The sequence below is a fragment of the Pocillopora damicornis genome, chromosome 2 (assembly GCF_964200805.1).
Source record: "Pocillopora damicornis chromosome 2, jaPocDami1.2, whole genome shotgun sequence".
In the NCBI taxonomy this organism is placed as follows: Eukaryota; Metazoa; Cnidaria; class Anthozoa; order Scleractinia; family Pocilloporidae; genus Pocillopora; species Pocillopora damicornis.
This window is the reverse complement of record NC_142671.1, coordinates 22,930,379-22,946,273: the sequence shown is the minus strand read 5'-3', so window position 1 is coordinate 22,946,273 and position 15,895 is coordinate 22,930,379. Positions and strand designations below refer to the sequence as shown.

The 15,895-nt window shown below is 37.6% G+C and overlaps 1 protein-coding gene across 23 annotated transcripts in view; it reads left to right on the top strand.

Moving 5' to 3' along the window:
• LOC113677594 (adenosine receptor A2b) overlaps window positions 1-15,383 on the top strand; it is a 39,922-nt gene extending 24,539 nt beyond the window's left edge. For 8 of the 23 annotated variants that reach the window (XM_089196460.1, XM_027194416.2, XM_089196461.1 and 5 more), the window contains 4 exons: window positions 10,482-10,638; window positions 12,468-12,752; window positions 12,986-13,194; window positions 13,733-15,383. In XM_089196460.1, coding sequence (XP_089052586.1) covers window positions 10,521-10,638; window positions 12,468-12,752; window positions 12,986-13,194; window positions 13,733-14,131 — 1,011 coding nt within the window. In that variant the 5' untranslated portion in view covers window positions 10,482-10,520 and the 3' untranslated portion in view covers window positions 14,132-15,383. Of the gene's footprint in view, window positions 1-875; window positions 939-1,141; window positions 1,249-2,576; window positions 2,627-5,512; window positions 5,795-6,263; window positions 6,614-8,979; window positions 9,147-9,782; window positions 10,639-12,467; window positions 12,753-12,985; window positions 13,195-13,732 lie in introns of those variants that run through there. The other 15 variants (XM_089196470.1, XM_027194419.2, XM_089196469.1 and 12 more) reach the window with 9 other exon arrangements.
• Window positions 15,384-15,895: the final 512 nt, after the last annotated feature.

Sequence of the window (15,895 nt, the reverse complement as noted above, 5' to 3'; positions counted from 1 at the left end):
AAAAATAGTCTTCGCAAATGTGCTAAAAAAGTTGACTTCGGAAGCTACCAAATTGAAACTTGCTTAACATCAGGGGCGATCACATGCGTTTCAAATCTCCTCCTTCGATTTTTTTTGTGATCTTCTTGGAAAAAAGGGTACTCTCAACAAGAATAATGATTTCTTTCGATAATTAGGGTGACAGCTATTTTTTCAATTTCGTGTCGCAGTTTGCCAGACGAGGCTTCCTATTGAACACGCCCTTCAGTCACTTAGTGGTTACAAAAATCATATAATAATATGCTTTGTCAACTGAAAGAGTCAGTTAGATATTGACACTATCGGTCACGAAATAAAAGATACGAACATTTATGTGCTAAAATAGGTGCAGAATCGATTTGAACAATGAAACTTTTGTTTTCCTTGTCGGGAATGTTAACATCTTCAGTGGAATGAAATCGTAAGTACTGTCGTCATTCGGAATCAATCAATCGGTAAGATGTATTTATAGGAAGCGTTTAACGCTGTTAATGACACAGTGAGCCTTTACACCTTTGTCGTTACCGAAAATTAACACGGTCTTTAATAAAAGTCATAGTCTTAGGTCTTTTGTCATTGGCTCATTTGCAGTTATCAATTGCTCTGACGAAGGGCTAACGCTCGAAACGTCAGCTTTTTTACACTTTACGGTGGCCAATTTACGTTTTCAACCTAGTTGTTAACACTAAATTACCTGCTACACTCTCCCACCGACGCAGCACCACAGTTTCTTTGGAAACTTACCCCCTTTATTCAATGCAGTTATCAATAGTTAACAATTTCCACCATTTTTACCGACAGTGGGGTTAATAATTGTTTTAGTATAGACCACAACGAAATCAACAAATTAGGTTATATAACGAAAAATGGTCAGTAGTTAAACTCTTGACGCAAGATTCTGTTTCTTCAGCTGCCCGAAGGTAAATAATACTTTGCTAATAACCTCCGAACTAACCAATTGGCGCGCGCGAAAAGCACTGTATACTTGAGTGAACGCTCTGTTTACTTAGCTTGCGTAAAATGACTGACCCAGTGATAGTTGCCGAATTTAGTGCTTTTCCTTCCTGGGGACGGATGAAAAGCCTTGGGCTTTAATTTAACATTTTTTTTTCTTTTCATAAAGATTGCTTCTCATTGTCGTTCGAAAAATTATAAAAGCAGCAAATCCAGACAGAGATGTAAAAATCCCCAGCACGCTCTCTTGAACATAACAACGTGACATATCTCGTGGTAAGTTGAGTTTTGAAATATTGTAACTTTCACAGGAACAGGTTTTAAACTGATTCTTAAAAAAAAAAGAAAAACACCTCTGTAGTTGATGGCAAACCTCTTTGCCCACAAAGGTGTTAAGTGGGAAAATTTTCGATTAGCGCACCAATTACATGAAAGTCAGGTAACCTTTTTTTTGGCTACATGTACGTTTACTATTTTCTATTACGTATAGTTTAAAAGATGGGTTGTTCTCTGTTTGTTTGACTCTTTAAATGGCCAGATCATAGGTAATTTTCTACTAAAACAAGTCTCAAATGAGGACTCTCATCGTTTGAATTGCATCTCAGAGGATTACTTGGTGTTTGATGTGACTCTGTAACTTTTCCAAGAGCGCCTTGGTTTTTTACTTTCGTTTAAGTCCTTTTTGGAGATGGAAAAGTAAAAACCAATAACTACCCAGTTTTACAAAGCTAAACTAGTTTCCTTGCCAGATCCCACACTGTTTATTCATATACTTTTTTTCTTTTTAACATGTACGTTGCCATTTTGTTGAGGGCAATTTATGTATAGCGAGGTGAATGAATGAAGTCTAAAAGGTTTTTTTTAATTCAGTACTTACCGTTCTGTAATTTGCAAGAATTTTCTCGGCGGCAGTAACGATTTTTGCCGCGCAACGCAAGAAATAATCAGTGGTGTCATGTTTACATTCGTATCTATGAAATACTACACCATTGTGAACTATTTTTAGACCACTTCGAGCAGTCATTTTTCTCCAATCCATCTCTGCTGCAAACAAATGATTTCTTTCGTGCAATACTCGGATTATGTTGCATCAAAAGAGCCAGACTGATAAACTCTCTTGACTACATTTATAGACTAAGTTATCGCGTAAATGGAACCGAAAGCTTATCACCTTTTTAAAATTGACTAAAAGTTCGCGGTTACAACAAAAAACCACCACCATATTGCACTGTTTATGAATATAATTTCGAATTGTTGGTAACTCACGAACCAGCTTTCGTTTGATGTTCAAGATGAAAGAGATTAACATCTTGACGCTTTCGCGAAAGATATCTATCTTTTCACATTCAATAGCTATGGATGGGCTGAGTCATGCAAACATTTTCTTTTTCAGATGAATTTCTTATTATAAGTAGAGTACAGGCTGTTCCAAAAAGACTTTCTGCCAATATAAGGACTTCTAGTTTACGAGTCTTGATAGTCTTATTTGACTTAGAAGTCAATGTTTTGCGTTCAGGAAAGTTACAGATGTTTGTAAATGTTTTCGTCTTCCCGGTTGGAAACATCGTAACCTGAGTCGATGCAATAATTCTTCTTTCCTCCAGCTTTGATATGCCGAGGAAATTCAAATTTCACCAAGCTGAATAGCCGTATTGTAAGTACTGTTGATTTTATTAAAAAATGAAACACGTTTTGCTTTTTTCTCAACAGCTAATCATGCGATCCCCAAACAACTCTTTCACAAATGAAATTACAGTGACAAGTGAAAGTATCGCCGAAAGATCATTTCATGTAAATTTACTTTTGACAAAACAGTCTTCCATAAGCGTTTTATGCGGGGTGTTTTTGATTTTCTATCCTTGAGAAAGTCGGAGAATTCGCATAATGGTCATTTAATTGTCTTATCCTTCCTTTTTCTTTACTTGCAAGCATGTTTGCGCGGATTTCTAATTATGTCGTGCCATAATCATCATCTTCAGCCTGGGCGATCGCAAAATTACCGTGTAGCTTCACTTCGGAACTTCTTCCTTCCTTTCACAGCTCAAAATATTAAAGCAATACTTCATACGTGTGAATATTTTCTGTATAATCTCCTGTTTCCACAACTTGGAGTTATCATCCTTTGAGACCTCTGTTTATTAGCATCATCGTCCTTCTAACGCTTCGAGGTTTTCGTTGCAAAGCGCAGCGATCCTCCATCCAAGATGAAGTTTTCTCCTTCTTCGATTCTGGTTTGAGAGATTCTCGCCATTTCTGAAAGCCGTAAATCAAGTCAATGGCGAGAAACAGATAAAGTAAACAGACCAGCGCAATTGCAACATCCATCGAGACGGCTTCGTTGGTCGTTTGTTCCGGTGTTCAGTATCGCTTCTGCAGTAAATTAATTTTTTGTTTCCTTTGCATAAAATATGTATACGTAGTTCGCGGCAAGGCGCGATGGTGAAGTTTGTCTTACACCTAGAAGTCTCAATTTTAAGTTGATCGTCAAACTATAATATTTATGAACACCAAAATATTATGTTTCTCTTTTTGTGAATATATAGACTCGATCAAAAATCCCGCGAGACAATTTCATGTAAATGCGTGCTCACATCCTGTCTGTAACCGAAACGATTTTATCGCAAATAGCTTGTTGCTGATGGTTATCATAACAGAGCTCTCACACAACCACGGGTTAAATTGAAATCCATTGTTACCATAACAGAGATAGGGTTCTCAGCATTGTCCTCATTCAGATTCAAATACACAGAGTCGAAACGAAAATTCATTTCGGAAGTCGCGGCTACATCTGACCGTGAAACAGCTGGCTTTTCCTTTTTGTCTTCTTCTTCTTCTTCTTCTTCTTCTCCTTCTTTTGTGTTTTCCTAATATATAGATTCAAAAATTAGCAATCATATTTTTGTACAAAACACATTTCCTCGTCGATTCCCTATCAAATCTCTTAAGGAACACGTTCCAACTAGTTCTCTCAGATTGCCTTTCGGATTTCTTTTCCAGATTCAGGCCAGATTTGATAGTGTGTTGCTCCATTACACAATCTTTTGTTGGCTAAATTTTTCTTCTGAACACAAACTCTGCAGCTTAATGACCATTCATGGATATAGGATGATAAATTAGTGCATTGATGGTGTAAATGTAACATGATGCGTTGTCGTTCGCGGTCTGTTTACCAGTAATTCACGATTGAACTCTTAGTGGTAGGCAGTAGGCATCATCAGTTTCAATTCAGAACAAGTTGAATTAAAATTATTCAATGCCAAAAAGGTGAACAACTGAACAGACTCCCTGAAAAGAGAAAAAAAAGTTTAAGAGTACTTTCTAGGGAAATTTTTTTAAATTTGGAGTGTATTGTCTGTTATTCATTAATTCATGCTGATCCTTTCTGGTAAAGCGAAGTACCAAAGGTATGATTTTCACAGATTGGCTGAGAGAAGAAATCTGATATCTCTCAGAACAAAAAAAGTTACATAGCTGAAGTACGTACTTAGAAAAGAGTATCTGATGGTCAGAAAAACAAAACGAAGAAGAGATTTTACTCTTAGAAAACATCTTACTCCAAGTACATTTAACTCAAAGTCTGAGAGGAAAGAAAATTTCAACTTGTTGTCAGACATATGTGAGAAGTATAAGATAACAAATCAGTTCAGTTCATCGAGGAGATAACTAAGTATAGTGGTTTAAAAGCTATTAAAACTCGGCTCCGACAGTTTTTTTCTCAGTTCATTATTTCGGCGTACAATGTGCTTATTTTGACTGCTTTAACTTCAGAATCGTATTTATGTCTTCTAGTGAAAATTGATATTGATTAAAAAGTCAATTTACGATGAGACAAAAGTATTTTGTATTCGTGACCACTAATCAATTAAGTTATAACTGTTTTGCATAGGTACTAAAATTGTGCGGGTACTAAGATGGTACTTTCACAAATTGAGAGTATTCGAACTGATTTCCCTCTCTCATATCCAGCGATGTCGAAAAAGCATGTTTAAAGCGTTATTTTACAAGCTACTGGAGCCCCACCCATCGCTACCTCATTAAGCCCGCGATAACGATAGCGGTTACTACCCTTGCTTTTTTGACCTTTTCAATCTGGTGTGGAAAAAGTCCTGATTAGATCAACCCTTAAGAGGTATTTCACCCAAAAGGCCACGAAAAAAATTCAACCTAATCAACCAACTCAAAAGAATTTGGTCTTAATTGAAAACATGATCTTGGTTTTGCCTGCTAGCATTAGTACGTTGTTTTCACGAAGAAATCTGGCTAACCTGTGCGGCCAGATTTATGAGTGCTTTGGCCAGTAGAAAAACCCTATTTTCTGCCTACTAAGACAAACTACGTAAAGCCTAAAAAGTGGTTCATGAAATTACTCTCCATCTTTTTTTGCTGGTATGGAAAAGAGGGGTTTGAAAAAAAAAACTCTTGCGGTCGAGAATTTATCGAACTGTTCGATGAATAAATAACTAAGGTAATCGCCTACAGCCTGGAGTTCGGCTAATTTGAGCAATGTTTGGTTGATAGGTTTGTGTGACTAAGTGACATCAATTGAAGCCTGGTGTCAATATCAGCTGTATACTAATTATTTGTCTTAGTTTTCTAGCTCAAAATGAGTCACTTTCACGTTGTAGTAATAAGGAAATGTGTTCAGCTGTTTTTACGACGGTTAACCATTCAGTAAATTCCAAATCGTGCGTAAAAGAGAACCATAGATTAAGAGGAGATAAGGCCATAGCACTTACTGGGAGTGAGAAAATGATTTATACACGAGACCACACCTATCAAAGGTGTATATTCCACGAACCGTAAGGTTAGGATGCGACACATGGTAAGAGGCATCTTTGAAATTTGTACAAAATTCGGAAGCTCAATAATTATTCACCCCTTCCGTTATAAAACCTAAATAAGGCAACTTTTCGCAATGTAATTAGTGATAAAAATTAGCTAGTACCGCGTACGCGGCCGAAACCATCTTGTCTCCATTATAAGTAAAAGTGACGGTTGTTAGTCTATGACTGATTGCATAAGGATATATATATATATATATATGTAAGCATTTATTAAGTGTTTTAGAATCTTGATTGAATTTCTCATGTGTTCAGAAATAAGCATAATCTATGATGTAAAAAGTTACAACTGAAAAGTTTTACTGACGTCGCCAAAAGCTCCTGGGCCAAAAACAGGGTGGTATTGTAAATCACCAGTGAATTTTGTGTTGATGTAAAAGACCCGCAGACGAATAGCTTAACTTTGTATTCTTTGAATTGTGTAAATCTGCGGGAAATTTGAATCTATTTGTGTTTTATGCGATTATTAGTTTAACAGTAGGTGGCTTCAAAGTGTTTTAATCTCCAAAATTCAATTTTGAGGTTCAGCTAGCAGTACACCGGCCGATATGATTGCACATAGAAGGCTATAATCCTTGCTTACTGTTTACCGATGTACAGCAACAAATTCGATCGTGAGTTTGTTTGTACATGATCGTGTAATCACCAGATCACAGAAATTGCCATATTCCTTTGGACTTAAGACCGTTAGTTCAATCTTTTCCTTCACGTGGGCATTCAGTGACAATTTTGTTTGAGTCAGACGGTGGACTTTCATGATTCGACAGTTATTTGAAAACTTGAAAACTACGATTTAACTGGTAAGTTTTAATCATGAAACATCTCCAAAGTAGCCGCCACTTCTCGCTTCTCCGTTAGGGAATAAATTACTACCCAGAGGCAGGTGTAACGTGGTAAGCTCTAGCGACCATAGCACAAGTATTTCCTAGCACTTCTGTTTTGGGGTTAACATCAGAAAAAGGGTAATTTTATCACTTTCTTCCTACTTTTTTCGCTGGAAGAAATATGGTCCATTAAATTTGTCTCTACTGATGTTGTCTTCCTGAATTAGAAATCACAAGTTATCTTGAATTTTAGACCAACACAGTGGGTATTTTATTATCTGTAACATTTTCTTACACTCACAACAAGAGATTGATCGATTACTGGGCAGAGTAATTTTTCTTATTTCAATCTTAACGGCGGCATTCGTGCGTGATTTTCTCCTGCGCTTTCAAGGCTGACATATACACAAGGTGTGTTGTTCTCTGCATAAGCAAACAAACTACATGCATTCCTTTCTTCCGAAAGGCTCCAGTTAAGGCAATTTCTCCGACTTCGTTTTCATTTGTCTGCTGTGTCATACCTCGCAGCCAGAGATGTTGCCGCCTCGGTGATTTTTCTTTGATTAATTCGATTCCTTTCTTAAAGTTTCTTGTGCATAGCTTTGTCTAGACTCCTGTAGTTGAGTACAGCTCATCACTGATTGAATTCAGTGATTTTTTAGGATGCTTTCGCGCGTTCACGAAACGAAGACCAGAGCGCGAAATGGCTTCATTTCCTTTATATTAGCTTCAGTCTTAACGATAAATCAAATTATTTGGAGGTTGGACTGGATAGAAGTAATTTAGGATTTAGCGGCTGAAAAATTTGAGAACGAGTTATGTTTTCAGTATCGTGGCGTGCTTTCATCTTTCGAGCATCTAAAAGGGTCTTGTTTATAAACTAACGTTATATGATTTAATTTCTTAGTTACTGGTTTTAAAAGGAATTAGTTCGGAATTAGTTGGTATATCGTTATTTCAGTAGGCCTTTAAGGCAGAAGTAAATCTCAGTGAAACAAAAAAATATCGATCAAATATTCATTCGTTCATAAGTGTTTTTAACGTTCTGAAAATATCTTGACGAACAAACCCAATTATTACTACTGAAACGAGAGTAGAAAGAAAAACATCAATGAAGAGTGGAATCGAATTAAAAAGTGCAAATAAACAATCAAATTTGATAAAGTATCTCTCCGTTTCTTAAAGCCAAGTTTTTTGGGCCAATCTTTCAACAAACATCAGGGACTTTGATACTGCATCAATATCTTTTGTCCTGATTAAAGTGATATATATTTACATTTCGTAGAGAGAGATATTTACATTTTCATTTCACACCTGCAGAGTTTATATCCAGTTGTCTGTTCTTCGCGCATGAGTGGCTCTGATTCTCAGCTTATCAAATTGGATCTTCGTTGTTTCTCCCTATTCAAGAACACCGCTAGATCAAAGACTTTGCCGCCAATTTTAGCTTTAAATAATCAATTTTATTTTTCTTACCAGTCCACAAATTAAAAAAATCCTGATACAATTCTCTTTTGTATCAAACGTTGCCCTTCGTAAAAAGTGATTGTTTGCAGTTTTCTCTTTCTAATGCCTTTTAATTTTGTCGTAGCAACGCTTATTAAGTAGAGCTCATTTTATTGTAGAAATGTGCTACCACTTTTTCCTCTCGCGTTGAAGCGATTTTTGCATATGATGCGGGAACACCTGGTTTCACCTTCAACCGAAAAAAACAGCCTTTTGGTTGAAATACAAAAAGTTGTAAATGCTTTAAAAATCAATTTAGAATTTCCTCCATTTATCCCTCCCGAGTCATACCAAAACTCCTTTGTAATCAGTTGTAATTGTACTGGTATATAGTTTTCAGTAAATTGTGTCCGTAAGCAAGCTACATTACTTATTAATGAATTATTTTTCTTATTTAATCCAATATTCGTTAAGGTGGCTATTGTTAAGCTGATATATTCCCTTGTAAGTTGTTTATTACATCGGCAAGGCAAATCTGCAGGGTGATATCATATGGCAAACATCCAGTCAGAAAGCTAAACTCAAAGTTTTCGATGGTTTGGCAATTTACCGATCTGCTCTTTTTCAGTAATACTTGACTTAAAAAGTGGCATCATTCGTTTTCCGTGACAATATTAACCTTTACCTTAATGTTACCGTGGAGCCAATGACTGTAATGAAGATTATCATTATGGTGACGGCGGAAATTGATCTACTCACGTCACTGTCAAATATGTAATCTCGCCCCCTTTCTTCAGCAATTTCCGCCGAGGTCAGGGGTAGAAGTAAATATTCCGGCTTTCAAGGGCCAGCCAGCTAAACTTGGTGCTCTGGCCGGTCAAACTACTTTCCCTCAGATCTTATAACTGTCGGACAAAACTGAGAATGACGAGCTGATCTGCTTGGCGCTTAAAAGGGACAGTCCAAAGACGCCGCAAAATTAACCTTTTTAGCGTACGCGAGATATTCCGGCCATCGTGAGTGAATTTCAAATTTCGCATGACTCTTCATATCTATCGTAAAGGTAAATATTTTTGCTGTAAGAAGGTTAACTCACCCAGGTAATGGAAAATGTAAGATTGCATCCTTCATCCGAGAGAGGTTTTGTGATAACTCTGAGTTTGCTTAACAGCCGTCGTCGGGAAAATCTACTAATATTTTCACTAGATTAGTTACGTAAACAGAAGAAAATAGGTATCAATGCTGAAATCAATGAAGATCCAATGCCATGAATTCCATTGGCCCAAAACCTTTATTCAGTTTAAAGAGTAAATCACGACCTAAAAACGGCAGCCACAGTGTGGAAGATGCTTGACTATAGGATGTGACCTATTCATGATGAAAAACGAATCGCAACCTTTATCATACCTCAGAGTAGGTTTGTCGGTTTTTCAGTTTATTATTAAGTTCCATTTTACCTGTTGATGACGTGCTACCAGCTCACCGTTGGCTATCAACGTACCCAACGTGAATGAATTTCGACGACATTAACAAACAGACTTCCTCACATGAGTAGGTCTGTTCATTAATGGCGTCGAGACTTATTCACGTTGGGTACACTGATGGCCAACGGTGAACTGGCAGCACGTCATCAACTTGACTCAAGCAAGTTGTAAAGCTTTTGCTGATCGTTATTACTTTGCTGTCTTTGTACTTTAAGGTTGTTTTCCATTCGCAAGTTTGGTGAAATAAGACTGAAGAGAACTTGAGGCTTTCAATAGCAGTTGAGCGAAGGTGTTGACGTTCTCTGCTGCGATTTAGAAAAGCGCAAATTAGAAGACGTTGTGAGGGCCAAATATTGCGATTCATCGATTAAAGAGGATCATTTTGATCTTCGATAGTTTAAAGCGGCCACGTGATGAGCTATCTCTGATAGCTATTTTCTTCTAAGATTGTACGACTTATTCTAGCCCAGTAATCAGAAGGCGAAGCCTTAATAAATTGGTAAAGGGGCTAAGTTTCTAAAGAACTCTGGTACTACTTCGGTGGGAGAGTATAACAGGGGAGTTTAGTATTATCAACTGAGTTGATAACGTACACTGGCCACCTTAAAGAGTTGATCGTTTCGAGCGTTAGCCCTTCGTCAGACTATACTGAGGTGGTAAGTTCAGCGGGTTACGCGGGTGAGAGACGAATAAACTCGATATCGATATTTTGAAGAAAAAAAAAGCCATGTCGTCGAGAGAACTCAAGAAAATGTTTTTGAATGTTTCGAGCTAAAGATGGATGGTCAGGATGAACTAAATGTAAATTGCGTTTATTTCTTTCGGCCAACTGGTAAATTAAACGATAGGTTATTGACCAATTAGAGAGCATGACTATCAATAATTCGTCTTTCTTGATCCTTCTCTATTATTAGCACTGAGTTTCGCTGACTTGGGATTTAAATCACGGATCAATGGAAAACTCCACAAATGTTACGCAAAGAGCTCCTGCTGATGCTCTTCAGATCGAGCCAAGCTGGGTTTATACTGGAGTTGGAATATATTCTGCTCTCGTAATCCTCATTGTTGCGGGTTAGTATTAGTGAATGATTTTAAACGCGTTTATAATAACATGACTGGTTCTCACGTTTCTAAACGAGACTGAAAAATAGATGCGTTGCATTAAACTTAGTTAGATCTTAGAACACGACGAATGTTTCAGGCTTAGTTTGATCTCTTTTCAAATCCTGCTTTAGCAGACATTTATATTGTGCTCGGGTTGAAATCAGACAAGAGAGCAAGGACATTATTTAAATTGTAAGGCCCCAGCGCCGGCTAATGCGTTTAACCGACCCCACACGTGGGCTTCCATTTAGGTTAACTTTGTGAAATACATCGTCAGCTAAAGACGTATGTACACAAAAACATTAGAGATGACTTTGCTTATTGCTACTGTGGTACGTGATTTGAATATTCTATTGCTTAGCTCGCCTAAGGCATTTTACATTATGCCTTTTAAAAACAAAAAATCTGGTGAACGGGGCATATTAACTGTTGAACTGACCTCGCTCGCGAATTCCGTTCTTTTGTCCCATATAAACAGAATAAAAGAGGAAAGTCGTTTACTTTGTTTTTAAGATCGTCATCTTTTTCACTGATACGTAACCTTGGTAACCAAAACCCTCGTGGAGAAAATTTGTTCTTTATGGTTTTAGATGATGCGCTGTATTACAAACGCATTTGATCGGTTCTTAGTCATGATATATTGGAGGACAGACGCATAGATGACAATACCTTTCACAAAATTTCCCTTTTTATCATATATGTAGATTCTATTTTGCCGTGGGTCTGTAAAGTAATGGATCACAGTTGACTTAAAAATGTGGTAAGAACATCAGTGACACTCAGATATCTTCTCATGTGCCGCTTTTTTGTCCTTACCACATTTTGACGTCATCTATAATCTATTACTGAAAAGACATACGGCAACTTGGAATCTCTTTGTTCATCCTATAAACTCCCAAGATCTGATTGTTGATTCTCCCCTCCTGCTGCTACACATGTCTTTGGAAATTAGTATTGAGAATTTTGTGTTGGATCAAGATAACAACTTCGAACCTGATGAGTTTGAGTTTTCTTATAACCTGTTTGTTGGATGAGGTGAGGATATTATAGGGAGAAGTTACAATTTAAACACTTCTGGGAGTTAAAGGGTTAACTGATATTGGTTTAACCCTTTAACTCCCACCAGTGATCAACATGAAACTTCTCCCTACAAGATCATTACATTATCCAACAAACAGGTAATGAGAATATTCAAACTTATCAGGTAGAAGTTTTTGTCTTGATCTTATACCAAATTCTCATAACAAATTTAAGAGGATATTTGTGGCAGTTGGAGGGCAGAATCAACAATCAGATCTTAGGAGTTAAAGGGTTAAAGGTATTTTTTTAAAAATCATTTGTTTCTTTTGGGTGGAATTGTAAAATGGCGGCATAAGCGTGGCTAGTGCTGTTCGGAAACTCAGTAACTAACTGTAGATAGCTTGGCTGTTAGCTGGCCTCATTTTAATATTAATTTTTTTTTCGATCAACTGGTGATAACTTTGGCTTGGTTTCGCAATCGAAATCCACTCTAATCGACAGAAGCACTTTTATTTTGATGCCGCCTCACCAGTTATTAATAATTAAAATTATTCGTGAATAGTGAAGCGGCAAATTTGAAAGCGATTTTGCTCAAAATTAAGGAATAATAGGCCATTTTTATTTTGAAAATTGGTGAACAGGAACCACTATCCTTTTCAGTTTGAAAATTGCCAGTGGAAGATGCGTTCAAAAATGGCGCCATGGAACTGTTTTCACAAAGAGGGAGACCTATTTCAATGATAACAATTTAACATCGTTTTTTCTTCTTTTTTCAGGGAATTTGTTGATCACCATCGCCTTCCTTACCACCCCCAAGCTTAAAACGAAAACCAACTACTTCATATTCTCTCTAGCTGTGGCGGATCTTTTGGTTGGGTTATTTTCTGTTCCCCTATGGATATATTTCATTGTCACGTTTGACTTCAAGAACGATTTGTATAAGTATTACCAATTGGGTGACATTGTATCGGGTGTGTCGTCTATTCTGCACTTGACGTGTATTAGTATAGAGCGGTGTTATGCTATAGTCGCACCCTTAAAACACAGGAAGATCAGTAAAGGTATGCAAAAACTTCTTCCTTTTCAACACACTTTCTTTCTCACTTTTTATATCTTCCTGTCTTTGCTCTTCCTCCTGCCTTTCTCTCGATCCTATCAATCCTTCACTCGTCAATTCCCTCCGTCTTTCCAAACCCTTGCCTTAATTTTTTTCCTTCATCGTATTACTTCTCGTTTTCTAGTGCGTATAGTCCATACAACAGCTTAATATCCAATTGCTCTGTTTTCCTTGCAGCTAAAATTTTCGCCGGTATCGTGCTTTCATGGCTGCTTGCCATTTTCAACGCCTTATTGAGAAAGCTTTCCGGCTGGAAAGATGTCGCCATATTCAACACGTTTACTTTCTTCTTCGTTCCGTCCCTGTTGATAGTTGCTGCTTACATAGCTATCTTCTTTGTGGCCAAAAGGAGCTTGAAAGAACATAGTAGACGTTCCCTAAAGAAGGTATATTCATAACCAAACATTAACTGAGTAAATTAGGGTGAAGTTTGAAGATTAGAGAATCCATCATGCTGAGCCAATCCAGCTAGGTTTGCCCGGTAAAGTAAAAGGGGAGAACACGAAGCAGTTCAACCCCACTAGATCTCCGATTCGCAGTGCCAAGACCCCTGCTGATCGTGATGGTTCGGTTAGTATGTATTTGAGGACGTTCTGGCTCTTAAAAATAAGGGTTGAATACAGTTTCCGTTATCTTGGCATACTGTGCCAGCTCGGTTAGAAATTCAAAAACAACGAATTAACATCTATACCCCGCACTCGCTTCAATTCTTTTTCGTAACCAGCAGCTCTTGCTAGCAACAATATAAATTGCTTGGGATTTTAAAGCTTTTCGAGAAGTCGAAGAGTATTATACGGTCAACGCGCAAATTGTATTTCAAGTGTCTTACCTCTGACTCTCGAAAGGATCTCTTCCCTGTATCTCCAGACTGTAAGTGTTCTTGAGTTTGATTTTGAACAGCTTGCTTTCCTTTTTTTTTTGTAGGACCTTCATGTTGCCTATACTGTTGCCTTAGTAACCGGCGTTTTTGCCATCTGCTGGCTTCCATTTTTTTCGGCGATCTTGATCTACAAATGGTGCGCTGCTTGCACATTCGTATGGGACATGCGCGTCCTGATGGCAGTGAAAGTACTGCACTTTGGTAACTCTGCTATGAACCCCATCATCTACTCGGTCAGAAATCGGAGGTTTAACAAAGCTTTCAAAGGGCTTTTGCTGCGTTTGGTCTGTCGTAGACTGGATACATCTTACGCCGGCATGAACAACTCCACTCAGGCGACTCAGCGCACCCGCCTGACTATGACAATGATGGATAAATCTGTGAAGCTTTCTCCCCAAAACAGGAGTCATTCAGATGACACGTGCACGACTAAACTTACCTAACCTCAGCCACTGGAAAGTAGCTTCTGGGAAACAACTGAGAGAGAAAAAACATAGTTATCTTTGGCGTTACATGGTTCCTCAGACGATTTCAGAATTAGAGGAACACAAGTAAAACATTCAGACAACACGAGGACAGATTATGTCTCACATACTTGTTTAACGCTCCTTGGAGAATCACTGCATCCAGAAGTTCTAGTCGTGTTTGTCCTGAGGAGAAAGTTATTCAATATGTATTGAAAAATTGCTTCATCTTCTGAATATCTTTCTTTGTTGTCTTGGCAATGTTGAAATGTATTATTGGCGTTTTATGTGGTTAAAGAGGAACATGACATCTTTTCGTTTTTGGTTGTTCGGTATGCCCCACCCAGTCTTCAAGGTTCTGTGTTGTGCTTAGTGGGCTCAGCTAAACCTCCCTTTATCAAAAAGTATGTTTTGGATAAGGATGATCTGATGCATAATGTTCTATTGTCGTCACGGCTTTTTTTTCTTGGTCTAGGTTTGTTTGGGCGCTGCCCTTTCTCTCGTATAAAGAGAGGATAACTGAAACAGGGTTCTACTTGAAATTTGTACATAGAACTATTAAAGGGTGGAACAAGTTTTCAGTTATGTATAGTTAAAAAAAATTGAAGTAACCACTACGATTTTCTTAGGTGTTTTAAAGCAAGACTAACGCATTCTGTCCTTCTCAAATATTCTTATTGTGATACGTCGTATAATGTGCGTATACTGGTGCAACAAGTCTCGAAAAATACTGGTTGTCGTTAGCTTAATTTTGCCTTATTTTAAGTTTCTAAAACATTGAGCAAGAAATCGGAAGAGGAGGGAGGAGTAACTAATGAGAGTATTTTGAAAACGTCTTATTCTAATGGGTGGGTTAGTGTTAGTATCCGGATGGGAGAAATCTAAATTATGCCCCGATTTTTGGAAGTTGACATTTTGACTTGAGAATTTTAAGAACGTTTTGGGATCTGGTGAAGGACTATTTTTTTTCGGCTAGAAGTAGGTGTCTGGTGTGAAAGGTGATTCCATGATAAACATGGTTGAATGTATAATGATCTAATTATTTTACAATTGTACTACTGACGTAGTGTGAGACCATATACGAAACGATGTGTTGTCCAAAGCTAGGAACACTCACTAAACTGTCAAATTAATTCTGTTTTTGAACAAACAGATAGATAAGCTATGCCCTAAAAACTAACTTACCTAAAAAAACCGAAAATGTTATATGCAATAGACAGTTCCTTCCCAACCTTTATCATTTTTTTTCGACTTGGAAAGTACCACGAACTAATGGACATGGTAATAAATATTCTCCCACGCCTCCCTCACAAAAAATTACCCATTCTTGGAACTAATGATTACATTGTGGGTTCGTTTTGGGATAATGGCCAACAGTGTTAAAGCTTTTGATAGCCAATTTTCAATAGCCAGTTCTTTAGTCAATCATAGTTTGTCACCCGCACGTCAAGTAGAGTACCAAGAACCAATTGATGTGGCAATAAAAACTTTTTCCTACGCCTTCCTCACGAAAAATCACCCGTGTTTGGAGCTAACGATTACACTGTAAGTTCGTTTTGGGATAATGACCGACAGTTTTAAAGCTTTTGAAAGCCGATTTTCTACGAAAGGTTCTATAGTCAATCATAGTCTGTCATCCGCACGTCAACTCAGAAAAACGAGGACAAAACAAGCTCGACAGCTTTCGTTGCTTCTTCCGTGGTAACCTCAGTTCATCGTTTAAACAGCTGACTTCACTTTGTT